This window comes from Carcharodon carcharias, chromosome 15 (assembly GCF_017639515.1).
Source record: "Carcharodon carcharias isolate sCarCar2 chromosome 15, sCarCar2.pri, whole genome shotgun sequence".
NCBI lineage: Eukaryota > Metazoa > Chordata > Chondrichthyes > Lamniformes > Lamnidae > Carcharodon > Carcharodon carcharias.
The window spans coordinates 38039071-38055982 of NC_054481.1; the positions used below are offsets into that span (position 1 = coordinate 38039071).

At 39.2% G+C, this 16912-nt stretch overlaps 1 protein-coding gene across 3 annotated transcripts in view; it reads right to left on the bottom strand.

Annotated features, from left to right (window-relative positions):
* Window positions 1–16912, bottom strand: part of LOC121287887 (protein tweety homolog 3-like) — a 196651-nt gene that overhangs the window by 79367 nt on the left and 100372 nt on the right. For all 3 annotated transcript variants that reach the window (XM_041205899.1, XM_041205901.1, XM_041205900.1), the window contains exons 4-6: window positions 15834–16054; window positions 6156–6251; window positions 3487–3559 (exon numbers count right to left, since the gene is read on the bottom strand). In XM_041205899.1, coding sequence (XP_041061833.1) covers window positions 3487–3559; window positions 6156–6251; window positions 15834–16054 — 390 coding nt within the window. The remainder of the gene's footprint in view (window positions 1–3486; window positions 3560–6155; window positions 6252–15833; window positions 16055–16912) is intronic.

Consider the following 16912-nt stretch of genomic DNA (forward strand, 5'->3'; position numbering starts at 1 on the left):
AGAGGAAAGGCTGGCTGTAAATGAGCCCATTTCAAGATAAAAATGACATATCAGTCCTGGAATCAGGCACATTCAATTATGACAAAATTGAGACAGGTTTCTTTATACAAGTAGTAAAACAATTAACAAGAGAATAAAAATGCTACATTTGGTAGCTTGTCATTTACTTTTCATACAATAAAGAATACTATAATCTGCACTGGAAATTCAACTTTCTTGTGTTGCTAGAGGACATGATGTGCAGATACTGAGGCCAGGATTTTCTGGCCCCATTGTGACAGGATCTGCCGGGAGATTCAGCAGCCCATCCAAAAGTCCATTGGCTTTCAGCAGGACCAGACTATCCCAGCAGTGGGGGGAGGGGCCAGAAAATCCCATCCTAAAGAAATAACATTAGGACTTCGTCATCTTCAAGTATTGTTACACTTGCTAAGGAGCATTTCAAGAGAACTTGCACTGATTGCAACATTAGAATCTTTAGTAGATCTCTCAAGATGAGTCAAAGAATACACAGGGAATACCAGGGAATGATTATTGGGGATTAGGAAACAAAAGAATGTCAGGATATGGAGGGGTATTACTTATGTCTCAAGGGTTGGAGGCAGGGAATTTCAGAGTCTGAAAGAAATGGAAATTGTCCACTGGGAATTGAGAAGTGGAGACAGTGTGGAAGCAATCCAGGCATGATCTTGCAGCATGAGGGCATTAACACAGAAATAGTAGGGTGTGGGAACTCAAGGGAGAACGTAGCATCTGAGAGCTGTGTGTCAGGCAGTTAAGAGTAATAGGGAATAGATATTGGTATCTGAGGGCCAGGGGAAAGGTGCTAGAAGCATCTGAGAAATAGGTGAGGGGCTACTGGAAAGGGTTAAGGCTTGTGACATCATTGTTGCAGGAGAAGATTGAGGGATATGGAATAGAGAACAGTATTAAAGATGATTCTGCAGTAGGAAATAGATGAAGCCCATGGTGAAAACTGGATTCTGTACATTCAAGTATTTCAATTTTTTGGTTGTCATTTGAACTTTCTTTCTCTGGAGAGTGATTTTAAATTTATCTTTCGTAAATACTGAAAGTACATGCCACCATGTGAGAGTTCATAATATCCACTACATGCACAAAGAGCCTACACTATGATCATCATCACATTATTGTTTAAATAGATGCTGGGCAGTAAGTGAACTCCATAGAATCTTTAATCACAAAGAGGCCAGTTAGCTCCTTGAGTCTGTGCCACCTCTTTGCTAGAGCAATCCAAGTGAATTTCACTGCTCTGCTTTGCACTCATAACCCTATGCCTTCCTCTGCTTCAAACATTTTAATTTTATCTTAAAGGATACAACAATTTCTGTCTCAACTAGCCCTGTAGCAAGGCAATGCTACAAGCCACTGGTCAAAGAATTTCTCCTAACCCCTCTCACAAGTTCAGAGAAGAGTTCATTGGCAACCTCTGGTTAGCATTTCTATGTTAGGCTTTATTAATAGGGGCACATTGAAAACAAAAGAAAGGAGGCCATGTTGAACTTGAACAAGACACCAGTTAGGCCTCATCTGGGGTACTACATCCAGTTCTGGGTGCCAAACTTGAGGAAAGATGTGAAGGCATTGGAGAGAGTACAGAGGAGGTTCACTAGAATGATTCCCGGAATGAAGAACTGTAGCTATGAGGACAGATTGGAGAGGTTGGGACTGCTTTCCTTCTAGAAAATAAGGCTGAGAAGAGACTTGATAGAGGTGTTCTGAGGGGTATGGACAGGGTAAATAGTGAGGAACTGTTCCCACTCGAGAATATCAAGAATTAAAGGGCACAGATTCAGAATAATTGGCAAAAGGAGTAAATGTGATGTGAGGAAAAATTTTTTCACCCAGAGGGTGGTTGGCGTCTGGAACAAACTTCCTGGAAGGGTGGTGGAGGCAGGTTCGATCGAGATATTCAAAAGGGAATTGGAGTGGTATCCGAAAAGAGAGAATGTGCAAGGTTAAGTGGATAAGACATAGGAGTGGGACTAGATGGAATGCTCTTTCAGAGCAGCAGTGCAGAATCAATGGGCAGAATGTAAATCACTGTAAAGATTACTTCAGCAGAATTCTTCATAATCTTTCAAGTCTCTATTAAGTTTCCTCATATTATAGTATAATGCAAATGTACACGCAGATAAAGCAAAACTGGCATCTGCTTTAAATATGCAATGTACATGGGAAAGAATTTCAAGAAATAAACCTTAAACGTACATAGATTAGCATCATAAAAGAAAGTAATGGAGCAAAGTGGTCATTTAGAATGAGGACAGCAAAAGCAAGAATACAAACTTGAGGAAATATACACGTTTTATTGAATCAGTGATTGGACTACATGTTAGACTAAAGTTCATCCCTATTTTTACAAAAATTGTTTCTATGCAGTTTCGACTTCTAAAAATGTTTTGAGTCTCACCACTAACATATTTAATTGAAGTAAGTTATGAAACGTAAATTCAAACAGAAAAGTCAAAAATTCAGCAATAACAGTATAATACTAATAATTACCAAGATTCAGATATTTACCGTGTGAAAACAAAAATGGCATTAGTACATAAATAACTCAAGGTATTCAATGATCCTATCGCTTCAGTTGTGCAAGTTAGTTCAGGTCATTGGCATGGTTTGGCTCAGGAGCTCCTGTAATAGCACATGTATATCAGTGCCTTCCAAGTCAATGACTGAATATAAAAACAGAGCTTACGAATCTAGTGGTTGCACACAACACTAGTACACCGGACTTATACTTATCCCTTTTGATAGCTGCAAAAATACAAAGCCTTCTACACAACTGCCCACTACCATACATATCAACAACTTATATTTATATGACACCTTTAACCTAATAAAACATCCCAAGATGCTTCACAGGGACATTATAAAACCAAGTGTGACACCAAACCATAAAGCAAATTAGACCAGATGACAAAAAAAATCAAAAGAGGTAAGTTTTAAGGAGTGTCTTAGTGGAAGAAAGCGAGGTAGAGAGGGGGAGGGGTGTAGGGATGGAGTTCCAGAGCTTAGGGCCGAGGCAACTGAAAGTATAACTACCAGTGATACAGCAAATAAAACCAGGATACACAGGAGGCCAGAATTAGGGTAGCACATATATCTGAGGATTGTGAGGACGGAGGAAATTACAGATAGGGAGGGGCAGGTCATGGAGGGGTTTGGAAACAAGGTTGAGAATTTTAAAAATCAAGACACTGATTGAAAGGAAGCCATTGTAGGTCAGCAAGCATAGGCGTGATAGGGAAACGAGGCTTGCTGCGAGCTAATACATGGGCAGCAGGCCAAACCTTAAGTCAAATAGAGTACTTTTGGGAAAGCCATTGGGCTAACAAAAAAATCACTACAAGGCCTTGGCACAGTCGTTTTAAGCATGCAGTGACAGCAGAAAAAACACTATAACTAGCATCCTGTTAGCGAGTTATCCGCACCATTATTTGTCAGAAGTGAAAAACTCACCACTGACACTGCCAGTTCCAGACCAAGTGAACTCCAGCTGATAATCAAGGTTAACACTCCCAGGAGAGCCGCGCTGTGCAGAGAGAAAAGACAGCTGTAGTTAAAAACTATATGAGTAATATCATGGTAAAACACCTAAGCTTGTCTTGTTAAAATATGAATGTTACAAATATAAGAGAGTTAATACTTTATACTAATCCTTCCTCAGTTTTCAATAAAAGTTAGTTTAAATGCGTTCAATATCACCCGCTCAAATTAAATAAACATCAAAATTGCTGTTTCACTTAGCATAACACTGATTATTGATTTTAACAGGAGTATCATAAGTCATTAAGTTTTCGATTTCAATAGGATAAAGATAAAAAAATTGATAGCTTTTGCAATTTGATAATCTGTGACATTGGTGATGAATTACTTTACCCAAAAGATCATTTCAAGGATTAAAGTAATCTATCATTTTGAACCGTCAGACAAACCTTATTTTATACAAGTGCTTTCTATCAACTTTGAATATCAACACCATAGCCCTCAAAATGCCAAAGTAAGCCAATCATACTCTAATAAACAGCTAATATTTCTTCAATGCATGAAATAAAACATCTGAATAACTTGAAGTACATCATCAAAAGTAATCCAATGCATTGTATGGCATAAACAGCTGTCAGTTTGTCGTCATATATAGAAATTGTTATTGACAGCTGGTGAATGGTGAAGCCTTGGGACTCGTGAGAGGCCAGATGTCACATATTTCTCCTAATTCATTAATGCTTTCGCTAAAAAAGCAGAAAGCAGCTACATCTCCCCAATGAAATGATTTCTGAAGAGAAATAAATAAGATTCTCATGGTATTGGCTGCACACTGGCAATACATTCAATTCATACCTAACAGTCTCCACTTTCAAACCAACTATCAGTGTCTCACAAAAAGGTGAAACTTACATTACTGGATTCTGTTCAGTTAAGTCCAGTGGTTACAAATCCTATGAAAGTCCCGCCCTTATTTCAGGCAGATCCAATTTTTACTGGTGGCGAAAGGGGGTGGGGCGTGATTCCTACAGGCAGGGAAACCTGAACTCAGCAGCATCCTTTCAACTCTATGATGAGTTCAAACAGATCCCATTTTGGCTGTTTTAAGGAGCTTGCCGCTCAGTGGGACTAACAAATTTATGGAGCAGATGTAAATGCTCTTCAAGGGCAGGTAAGGTCTTATTAAGTGTCATGATCTGATTTTTTTTTTAATTCCCTGGTTCGTAAACATGAAAAAAAAGGCTTAAGCTATCAGTGGAAGTTTAAAAAAATCCCTCTGCTGGACTGCTTTGATTGATGGGCCATCTGGTGTTGGTTAGAAAAAAAAAACATTCTGTAGCTTCAATAGAGTTCTTTGTTGACATTTCCTGAGGGATGTTATTATGTCATTACAAATGCTTGACTGAGTTTCAAAAGTTACAAAAGCAATTATTTAGCAGGGGGCTCTTAGTTCACAGTTCGATTGACAGCTTAAAGAGGCCATTAAATGATTAGCTGTCTTTGATGTTACGAGTGATTAGAAGAGTGTTTTTATAACAGATTAATCACTTGAGATTTAAAAGCTTTGAATAGGTTTCATGAATGGGAGCTTTTTCAACATCAAGGGCAGGACATTTAGCTTGGTGGGCGGGCAAGCACGCGCCTGACCCAGCCGAGTGTAAAATAACACACGATAATGTCAAGCAAGCATCCCGACGTCATAATATTTTGTTCAGTGGGCGCGTGCCGGAGTCGGTGCTGCACCCGCCAACAATTTAAAGGCCTATTAAGGCATTAAAAAGGTAATTAAATTCAAATTTATGCAGCCCGTCCAACCTTACGGTTGGCGGGCAGGCGAAAAGGCCAAGCGGTCTTTGCACTTCTTAGGAAACCTCATTCACGGGCAAATAAAAATAAAATTTAAATTTTACACTTCAGTTAAAAATATGTCCCAGCTCATGTTTCACAGTCACATGAGGGGACATGTTTTATGGCAATTTTATTTTGTTCATTAAGTATTTTTAAACAGCACTTCATCTCCCTGAGGTAGCTCCGTGCCTCAGGGAGATTGAAGCGCTCTTTCGAGTGCATGCGCGTAGTTTGTGCTAGGCCTAATCTGATTCTGGGATCAGTCGGCCCGACCCACCTACCCAGAGCAAAAAATTGGGTGTAACAGGACCCTTTAAACCAAGGTGGTTCTGCCGAGTCAGAAAATTTCCTGATTCACCCTACCCACATCAGTATTGAAATTCTGTCCCAATAAGTCAATATCCTTGGAACAGGAAGGAAAAACTGAAAACTGTCTAGCAAGAAGTAAAAAGGGAAGCAAAGTTCCCCAAAATGAGTGATCCTGGGAGCTCTTACCCATAGCTGTGAGGGAGAAGTAACTCACTCATGGAGGGCTAATAATTTAGTGATATAAGTAATGGTTACAGAAAGAAGGGTGGCTCGAACAACTCACTGAATTTCTTTTTATTCCTCCAGAAAACTACCTGGTCCCCATTTGTCACCTTTTTCAGGCAAGTGGCAAATTATCATGTGGAGAAGACAATGGAGCTGCTGCAACTAAGTCCCAATGGTAGATTGCTAATAAAATAAAACAAAAAAAAATCTGGCTATCAGCAAAATACACTGAACATGCTGCGTTACATAACCACACTTACCAGATGAGGATTCCCTTTGAGTTTCGGATTAGCCCAAACAGCACCAGTAGACAGATTAGAACATCGAAAAGCAGCAGGCCAAGATACCCCAACCACCTTTAAAGAAAGCAAAACTATTAATGAAGCAAAAAATGCAAAAGGATTTCCTTTGAGTCAGGCAGATGACCCACTCTTATAGCATCATGAGCAAATGTCAATATTTCACTAGAATACTTCCGCTTGATCTCCCGCTGCGATTTGGCATGGCTGAGATCAGAAACACACGAAGAACATTATTCCTCAATGTTTTATTAAATGCAAAAGAGATCAGGATAACTCCATCTGTTGGTTAAAAGACGTCTTGAATAGGTCTCTTTATTTAATAAATAAAACAAAATTGCCCTTTAACTGTTCAATACTACTCATGGTTTTTTTCCCCACCAGTGTTGTCCAATGTAACAAGACTCTCAGTTAAACAAGCACGTGCTGTTAATTTAGGCTATAAGATATATCTTCAGCTTTATTACATTTGAAGCTATAAGAAGTTACTACCTTTTCAAAAGTTCACAGACAGTACTCCCTGGTTTTCTGCCTTGACTGTGTATACATTGGGAAAGAAAGTTAAATGATTTCACTATATACAAGATTAGCCAGCTTTGGAACTTCTGTACAAACAGTGCAGTATTGGAAAGCTTGATCTTGCATAGGTGCATCCCAATACCTTTTTCTATACTGATCTATGCAGAACCCGACAAAGTGGGGATTACGGGGGCACGGCTACAGGAAAATCAGGGCTGGGAATTAAACATTGCAGGGTACACCATATTTAGAAAAAATAGAGGGGGAAAGGGGAGATGGGGTATCTGTACTTATTATGGATAACATCGCAGTAGAAGAAAGGGACACAACTATCAAGCTACAAAAATAGAATCCACATGGATAGAGCTAAAAGTTAAAGGATCAATCACACTAATTGGTGCAGTCTACAGATACCTAATAGTGGGAGGTGGCCAAAGAAAAAATACAGACAAATTAAGGAATTGAGTAAAAAAAAACAGATCATGGGGGATTTCAACTACCCTGATATTAACTGGTCAGAAGAGGTGGGTAAAGGGGATAAAGGAATGGAGTTCCTACAATGCATACAGAACTCCTTTCTAATCCAATATGTAAAAACAAAGAAGGGGAGATTCACTGTTGGTGTGAATGGGGAACGAACTAGAACTGATAAGACAATTAAAAGGAGAAACCTACAGGCAATAGCAACCATAATATCATGTGCTTTATGATGATGACAGAGATGGTAACTATGATAAAAATCAGGTTTATGGCTTGGAGAAAAACTGATTTTGAGGGGCTGAGAATAAAACTTGGAAAAATAAAATAGGTGGCAAATTGACAAACATCAATGTAGAACAACAATGGAAAACATTTAAAATGATGTTCAGAGTGCAGAAAAAATATATTCCGCTAAAAGGGATGAACAAGCTAAGCACTAGTGAGACTCCACGGATGACAAGGGAACAACTGAGGGTTAGCAAATTATCAAGGAGCACAAAACAAAATAGTAAAATATTTTACATGCACCTCAACAAAAAAAGGAAGACCATCTTGGGAATAGGACTATTATGGAGATTATGAAGATAATACCAAAGGTGAACACAGAGGGATGGCAGAAATAGTAAATGATTATTTTGCAAAAGTATTTACCAGGGCAACAGAACAAATAGGGCATGGAATGATGAGGTGAGCAATGAGATAAATGCAATTAAATTTATTTTAAAATGGGGTGTATTGAATAAACTAATAAAAATCAGAAGAAGCTAAAGGACTGGTCTGAATGGATTACATTCATGTTTTGGAAAAAGAATCAAGGGAAAAGATAGCAGAGATATTACTATTTCCTTTGTTCATTGTCACCATAACCTTAGAGGGGTCGTTGGCATTACCTCATTTCTTTCTCTGGTTTTCTTCAAGCCTCCCTCAGTCCACACCTCAATGTTATCCACCCACCCGATTTTTCTTCTTCCTCTTCTGTTTTACCCTCAATTTCTCCTTCAATTGTTGTCAGGGTAAGGCTATAAAGTCTTCATTTCCCATATCCATACTTGGCTATCTTTTGCTCTCAAACTGTACTTAGCAACCTTTTTGGTTCCTGAACTTCTAACATTGATCTAAACCACTCAAGAACTAGAATCTGAGACACTGAAAAATAAGTAAAATTATAAAAAACATCAAGAGTGGAAATAAAAGCAAAAAATGCTGGAAAAACTTAGCAGGTCTGGCGGCATCTGTGGAGAGAGAAATAGACTTAACATTTCAAGTCCGTGTGACTCTTCAGAGCTGAAGAAGTCATACAGATTCAAAACATTAACTCTGTTTCTCTCTCGACAGATGCTGCCAGATCTGTTCAATTTTTCCAGCATTTTCTGTTTTATTTCAAATTTCCAGCATCTGCAGTATTTTGTTTTTATCAAGAGTGGAATGGCAGAAGGTCATGTTTAGATACCAGCAGGAGCACTAGCAGCTGTAAATGAAACAATAGTAGGTGCAATGAAATAGATTATTGATGAGATACGAACAGTGCTTGACCTTGCGAGTGGTACATATCAGAGGTGATCACAATGCCCAAGATAGCAGGGACACAGGACTGTTCAAAACATCGTACGTTAAGTTTCAACAATCATGCACCTGAAGTGCTACTTGACATCATCAGGCAGAGGGTCACTCCCTATTTGAACAGGGAATAGGCAAACCAAGTACTTGGTTTTATTTCTAGAGGCATAGAAGTGAAAAGTAGGAATGTTATGCTAAAGTTGTATCGAACCTTGGTTAGACCATACTTAGAATATTGTGTGCAATTCTGGTTGCCATATTACAAAAAGGATATAGAGACACTGGATAGTATGCAGAGACCATTCAAAAGGATGATACTAGAGTTGGATGAGTATACATATCAGGAAAGGATTGGAAAGCTGGGTCTCTTCTGTCTTGAAAAAGAAATGACTGACGGGTGACCTTATCAAGGTCTTTAAAATTACTAAAGGTTCTGATAGAGTGGATACAGAGAGAATGCCTCCTGTTGTGGGGAAAAGCATAACTAGAGGCCATCAATATGCTAGAGATAGTTAATAATTCCTGAGAAGGAGGTGTGGTGCTAGAAGACGGTGGATAGCTAATGCATTTCTATATTTAAGAAGGGGGACAGAACATGCCTAGGGAATTACAGGTGAGTTTTAACTGCCTATCAATGGTAAGAAAAATAATGGAAGCCCTACCAAAGGAGACAATAGAAGAACATCTAAAAATTAAAAATATAATAAATAGTCAGCATGGATTTGGAAAGAGAAAATCTTTCCTGACCAACCTCATTGAATTTTGTGAGGAAGTAACAGAGAGAGTAGACAATGGTAGTATAGTCGATGCAATTGATTTGGATTTTCAGATAGCCTCCGTTAAGGCGTCCCATAGTAAACTAATGAATAAGGTCAGAGAATATGGAGTCAGGGACAAGAATGGATTGCTAGCTGGCTTCAAGATAGAAAGCAGACAGTGGGAGTAAAGGGTAGTTATTCAGAGTGGCAGAAGGTGGGAAGTGGTGTTCCACAAGAAACAATACTGGTGCCACTGTCGCTCATAATTTACATTAATGTTTTTAACTTTGGAATCAAAAACACCATTTCTAAATTTGCAGATGACACCTAGTCAATTCTGAGGACTGCAACAAATTACAGGAGGATGTGCAAGTAATTGGCAAATGAAGTTCAACAAACATAAATACGAGATAGCACACTTTGGTAGGACAGCTAGACAGGGCATTTATTCTTTGGAAGGTGCAAGTCTAGGTGGGGGACAGAAACAAAGGGATCTCAGAGTTCAATCATTAAACAGTATACCACAGGTTAGCAAGGCCATTACAAAAAAGCAAACAAGGCACTAGGCTTTATTTCTGGAGGGGTAGAATTGAAAAGGAGGAATATTATGCTAAAGCTGTGCAAAACTTGGTTAGACTACACAGGAGGCTGTGTGCAGCTCTGGTCACCATATTATGAAAAGGTGATAAAGACACTGAAGAGGGCACAGACAATTCAAAAGCACAATACCAGAAATGGGTGTGCAAATGCATTGGGAAAGAATTGACAGACTGAGTCTCTTTTCTCTTCAAAAAAGGTTAAGGGGTGACTTAATTGAGATTTTTAAAATTAGGTTTTAAGGTTTGATTGCATGGATACAGAGAGACCTTTTCCTCTTGTGGGAACAATATAACTACAGACAATCAATGTAAAATAGTCGCCAAGAAATCCAAATGGGAATTCGGAAGAAACAAGGAGTGGTGAGGATGTGGCTAAAGCAAATAATATAGATGAATTTAAGGGAAGCTGGACAAGCATATGAGGGAGCAGGGAATACAATAAGTCCTCATTTTAAGTGGCCTCTTTCATTGTAATTTTTTTTTTAAACAGGGCAGGTCCTCAAATTTAGCACTGTGGATTTGTATTCATTTCACACTGTGAGGGAAGATGAGAGGAGGCTCGAAGCATAAATGGCAGCAAAGACTGGTTGGACCGATTGTTTCTGTGCCATATATCCTTCACAATCCATTGTAATCTCATGACATTGTTCACAAAGATTTGGAAGAGTGGCTGATTAACTGCAACCAAAGTCAAATTCTATTTTTGTTGAATGGTACTCTGGGATTTTTAAACTGTTTTCAACACTGCATTCCATGACTAGTTTCCTTGAAACTGAATCTAAGGCATTATCCCTTTATCCATTGAACAGCTGTATATACATGACGTATACCAAATGATCTCCCAAGGCAACGCATATAGCAGTCTAGACTTATTTCAGTGAAGTCTTCAGAGACGATAGGCAAAGAAATCAGGGCCCAAGCAGATAATTCATCTTCTAATTTAAAGATGCACATTCCATTCCTATTTTCATATAAATGCTTCAATGGTATAAGGTGGAAACCTCTGGGTTGCCTCCTGTGCCACATGTTGGGCAGGTTAAGAAAATGAAGATTAGGAAGAACAATGCATGGTTGCTGCAGGACAGAAGGGTTCACATTCGAGGGGCATTTGTGGCAGATCCTGCAACAAGGAAAGGATATATTAAACAGATAGCCTTCACTTGAACTGAAAAGACGTCAAGGGCAGAATTTTGCCTTCATTGGGCGGGCGAGCCTGGGAGCAGTCCCAAAGTCAACCGCCGCCCGCGATTGAGGCCTGACATGGATTTCACGCTGGCTGACAGGGAGGAACGCGAGTGTGAAAGTGTGGCGCATGCACGGGGGTGTGTGCAGTAAAAGCTCCCTGAGGCACAGAGCTGCCTCGGGGAGCGGAAGAATTTTGAAAATAAAAAGTAAAGAATTTTTAAATGTTAATAACGTCCCATCATGTGACTCTGCCACATGAGCAGGGGCATGTTAGAAACTAGTTTCGAAGAAAATTTTTTTCAAATCACTGATCGAAACCTCATCTCACCTGTGGGATGAGGTTTTGCAAAAAATCCAAAGGCTACTTGGCCTTTGCACTTGCCCGCCAACTGTAAAGTTGGATTGTCAGTGAAAAATTTCATTTAATTAGAACTTTAATGGCCTTAATAGGCCTGTTAATTGTCGGCAGGTGTGCTGCCGACTCCCGCGCACGCCCGCTGACCAAAATATCGTGCGATGGCGTCAGGATGTTCGCCCGCCATCATCGCGTGTCATTTACACTCATTTGGGCTGGGCGCACGCTGACCCAACAAGCGTAATGTTCTGCCCCAAAGCTTTTTCTATGGTTTTTTTTTATGGTTTTCCGTGTTGGGCAAATAGAACAGTGGGAGTGTATTTAAAGCAATTTGATAGCATGGTAGGAAAGGTCTATTTGAGATGAGAGAGTTGATCACCAATTAATAAAGCTGTAGGAATAACAGAAGATTCAACTTAAATGGAAAAAAAATCAGAAAAGAAAGAAAAAGAGAATGGACACAGGGAGTAAGATAAAAACTCTGCTGTAGAAAGGATGTAAAATATTTTAAAAATAAAACTCAGAAAACCAAGAAGCAGAATTAGGGTCAACAATACAAAAAAAGTAGGGTCAGGATTGAGTGGTATATATTAATTGCAAAAGTATTTGGAATAAAATTGGACAGCTGAAAGCACTAACAACAGTGGAGGAAGGTGCAGCTTAGGTTTAGGCAGAGATAAAGCTTACTATTCCTGGTTATAAGCCTTTAACAAGAGACATGGGAGTAAAGGGGTGGGGGGAGAGAAAGGGGATGGGTGGCAGCACTGGTAAAGGTTTCTATCAAAGCACGAAAATGTATGTCTTAAAGTGATGCAGAGAGAGAGTCCATGGTATTAAGAAAGAGTAAGGGAAGTGGTCTAATTCTCAGTGCACATTACAGGTCATCAAATAGGGGAGGTGAGATAGAGGTAGACAGTTCAGACAGAAATCGGCTAATTCTTTAAGAGAAAAAGTTGTGGATTTACAAAGGAATGTATTTTAGGACTGTAAGCATTTAAAGTAGTAAGGAATTTTAAGTCAAGATCCTCATCGCCACCACCAGCAAAGAATTAAAATCCTCCAAGTCTCTGCAATTAAACTGGAAAGATCTTTTTCAAATGTATAATTAGTGTTATAATGGAAGAAGTGTTGGCAGCAACTGTCCAATATAAACATAGGCAAGTTAAATGATTTGGAATAAATTAAATTTAAGGTTTTGTTTATCAGGATAGAGAGGAAGTGAGAAGGAAAATGTTACAACTCGATGTGCATTACAACTTATTAAACAGGAGAGATAAGCTACAGGGAAAGATATGTAAGAGCAACCCACCAATAACGTTGAAAAATCTTAACCATCTCAAGATAATTGGGGCATGGAGTCAAAGTGGGGAGCATCTTTTAAGAATGCATCCAGGACTGCACTGATGACAAAATCAAAACTAAAGCAATATTAATGCCAAGGCAAGAGAAGCCCCACACAAGCTGTAGGTCAGCAGCAGAACCACGTGGAGGGGCCAACTGGCTCCATAGCAAAGAAATACCCCTCTATTTGAAGTTATTGTGGGCCAGGAGGAGCAGGCCTGTGCCTGGCTGCACCCATCCCCACCACCCTACCAACCCCTTAACTTCCCTCAAGGGCAAGCTCTAGTTTTAAGATCATGGCTCCTCATTTTTTGATTTCCCCACAAGAGGAATTTGTTTTCCTGGATCTACCCGATCAAACCCTTTTATCATTTTAAACACCTCAATCGGATCATTCCTCGTTCTTCCATACACAGGGAATATGAGCTGGGCTATACAACCTGGTCTCATAATTTAACCCTCTAAAATTCCAGTATCATTTTAGTGAGGTGCGACACCAAAAATCGAATGCAGCATTCCAAAGCTCTCTACAACTGTAGCATAACTTTCTACCCCTTAGATAAAGGCCAATATTCCATTGGCCCTTTTAATCATTTTTTTGGCAATGATGGGTCAGGATAAAATTTTTAAAAATAAGGTGCACTTAATGGACAATCCCAAAGGGGAATAGTTTCAAACCAGGCTAATAGTCAACAGCAGCTACTTGACTGAGCTACTTATAATTCACTGGGGTATTTTCACTTTTGCTGTAAATTCTACATTTCTAGACTATTCTGTGAAACTAGTTCAGTTTGACCTTAGATTCAAACACTTAACAATGGTAAAGAACAAAGCCAGTAAGACAGCCAGCCAATAGAGTTAAAAGCTGCATTATCCTTTCCTTAAACCCAGGAGCAAAAATATGATGCCGAAAGCATAGCATTGGATGAAACTTGCTCAGCTTCAAAAGTCAAAAAGCCACAAAAACACAGTGTGCTAAATTTCAAAAGCACTCAATAGCATCGCTATCGAAAGTCACTTGTCATACAATAAAAATACCATGCAAAATATGCAGGTTGCTGAACTGATGAATATTTCTACAAAAGAAATTCCTGAAAGGAGCTGTAATTCTCATGAAAAGTTAGTAAGATCCCAACAAAATAATTAAATGCTGATCACCGTCAAAAAAAAAGACTGTTTCGAGGTAAACGGCTGGATCCACTACTGGTTCACCACATGCCCATTTTTGAGTATTTAAATGTTGGATAATCATCAACAGATTGAATGAAGTCAGCATTTTAATATTAGGGAAATCATACATCAGTGTTTATAGTTCCTGAAGTGACATTAGCATCTGAAGAACAGGTAGACGATTGCTGGCATGAACATTTCAAACACCCTTGCAATGGTTAGTTAAATACTAATGTCATTTTCACATGGAGAGGTACAGGTTTACAGGTAGAAGCACTGATAGGACAGCAGCAGAGTGAGGATTCCTGCTCGTGCAGAATCTCGGATATACACAGGCTGCTTTTGTTACAAGAAACAAGTCTCCAGTCAGATGACAGAAACTGTAATGAAAACAAAAGAATTGGCTCCATATTCCTTGCCCAGTTTGAAGCAAAGCTGCTGCCATTTAGTAGGAGAGCTGCACTGACAGTAGTTATGGAGAAAACCATTTCTGAATGGTCTGTCCTCCTAGCTGGGCAAGGGTCCATGAGAATAATGGGGGAATTTAAAAAGAAAAGACTGAAAGCAGAGGAGAGAGAAAGAACAAGTCTGAAAGGAAACAAAAGTGAGCATAAAACAATTTGAAATAGATGTGCTCCTTTTATAGACTTCGACACAGATCTAAAACTGGCAGGAATAGTAATGCTGAAATTTTCAAAAGGAAGTACAGACTCAGCTATGTTTGAGGAGCAATACACCACTGCAAAACAATTCACTTCATTTCTTTCCCTTTTGCCCTGGCACCTATAATTTTCTCTTCTCCCAGAGGGTATTGATTCTGACAGGAATGCAGTTCCACAGTCAGCAGCAGCCTTTTGCTATCTCACCCAAATATTTAACCATAAGCTCGCAGCACATTCTGGCCTCATTCTCTGCTCCATATTCCTCTCCTCTCCCCAGCCCATAATCCCCTCTATCTTCCTATCCCTAACACTACTTTTCCCTCCAGCATCGCTGACCTCCCTCAGACCTGGTCCAATTATCTCCTTGCCCTCTGAGTGACCTGAAGTCTGTGCTTATAAATTATGAATTAAATTAGCAGTGCAACCAATAGATCAATTAAATTTTGGAGATATTTCATTTATAGACTTGTTGGTATAGGTTGATAATTGCTCAATTAATCTTTTTGCTGGTTACTAAATAACCAACCAAAAGACAAGATCCATTTGATAAGGCCATTCAATGCTACAAAGTTTATTGAGAATACCTCTGTCAAAATATTAAGCTCTTTCCAAACAAGGTGACACTCAGATCTTTGAGTGTGGATTTTTTTTTAAAAAGGATTTAGTCTTGTGAACTGACCTCCAGTACTGTGATCACACTGATAAGGAATTGCTTTGTATAGCTGAAGACTATTAGCAAAAAGGTGCCAAAAATCTCTAAAGCAGGTGAGATAGATGTTCCAGTCTGAAATGAAGCTTATGGTTTGGTGTAAGAAATGGAAAAATTATGCCACACTGGTGCAGTTGAAAATCCTATTGATGTTAAAACATTCAATCTGTACCATATCATCCCATATCCTGACCTAGAAATGCCTGTTGTTAAATGAAATGGAACATGTTTTAATTTCCCAGGACCAACATTCTTCACCTTGAACACAAAGGAGGACAGGAAATTATATCTAACAGATACATACCTGTAATAGTCATACAATTCAACAAAGATAGCTAACTCTTCCAAAGATACGTCATTTTTCTCCCAAAATGGAATTGCAGTTAGCTGTGTAACCAGTTCTCCAAGCAGACCTTTTGACTTCTGCACTCTCTCTAGATACCGTGGTTCTTTTGTGAACAAATCCTCCAAGGTACGAACACTCCCTTCTACGGTCCGATTCAGGTCCCGTGTACTCTCAGAAACCTGCATAAAAGTGAAATGTGAATTTAAAAAATACCCCAAAATTTCTGAAAGTTGGCTCTCTCTTCTTTTAGTCTCTTTCTATCATGCCTATAGAACAGTAAGGGTTGTACCTTCCCTCTTTATGTGAGTAGCTGAATTTGCAGCACGGGTGTGACCCGCATATTTTTTTTACAATTAAGGCTCAAACTGGCTGCACATTAAATAATTCTGTATGCTCTGGTCTGTTGAGGTTCGGATGTAATTTGATGTAACGTGCCAGTCAGCATACTCCTCAACAGGTTGAGCATATATTTTTCTTCTAAAGCATTTCACAAAACCTATCAATGTGCAAAGTTAATGAAATGTTGCTCAATATTTCCAAAAAACATTTTTAAAAGAGCCTTTGTGAAAACATGGAAAGAAACTGAGGCAGCCACAAAGATACTTTAGATGCAGCCACTGTAGAATAACTGTGCTGGATCCAATTTGACAAAAGAGTTGCTGCTGGTTCTAATTTTCTGGGGACTAAAATGTGGGCAGACCAAAAGTAAAAATCAAATCCTTTTAGAAGACGTACTGCAGTATGAGGCCCTGTCGCCCTTTGGGATTCAAGCAGTCCTTGGTATAATGTATAAGGAAACCATTATCAAGCCAAACTTAGCTCCCATGGAGTTAGGAACAGGAGTAGACCATTCATCCTCTCAAGCCTGTTCCAGCATTCAATTAGACCATAGCGGATCTGCAATTTCACTTCATCTGCCCATCTTGATTCCGTCACCTTTAATGCCCTTGTCTAACAAAAATCTCTGAGTTTTGAAGTTTTTAAACAATGCAGCTTCAGCAACTTTTTAGGGAAGGGTGTTCCAGAGTTCAACAGTC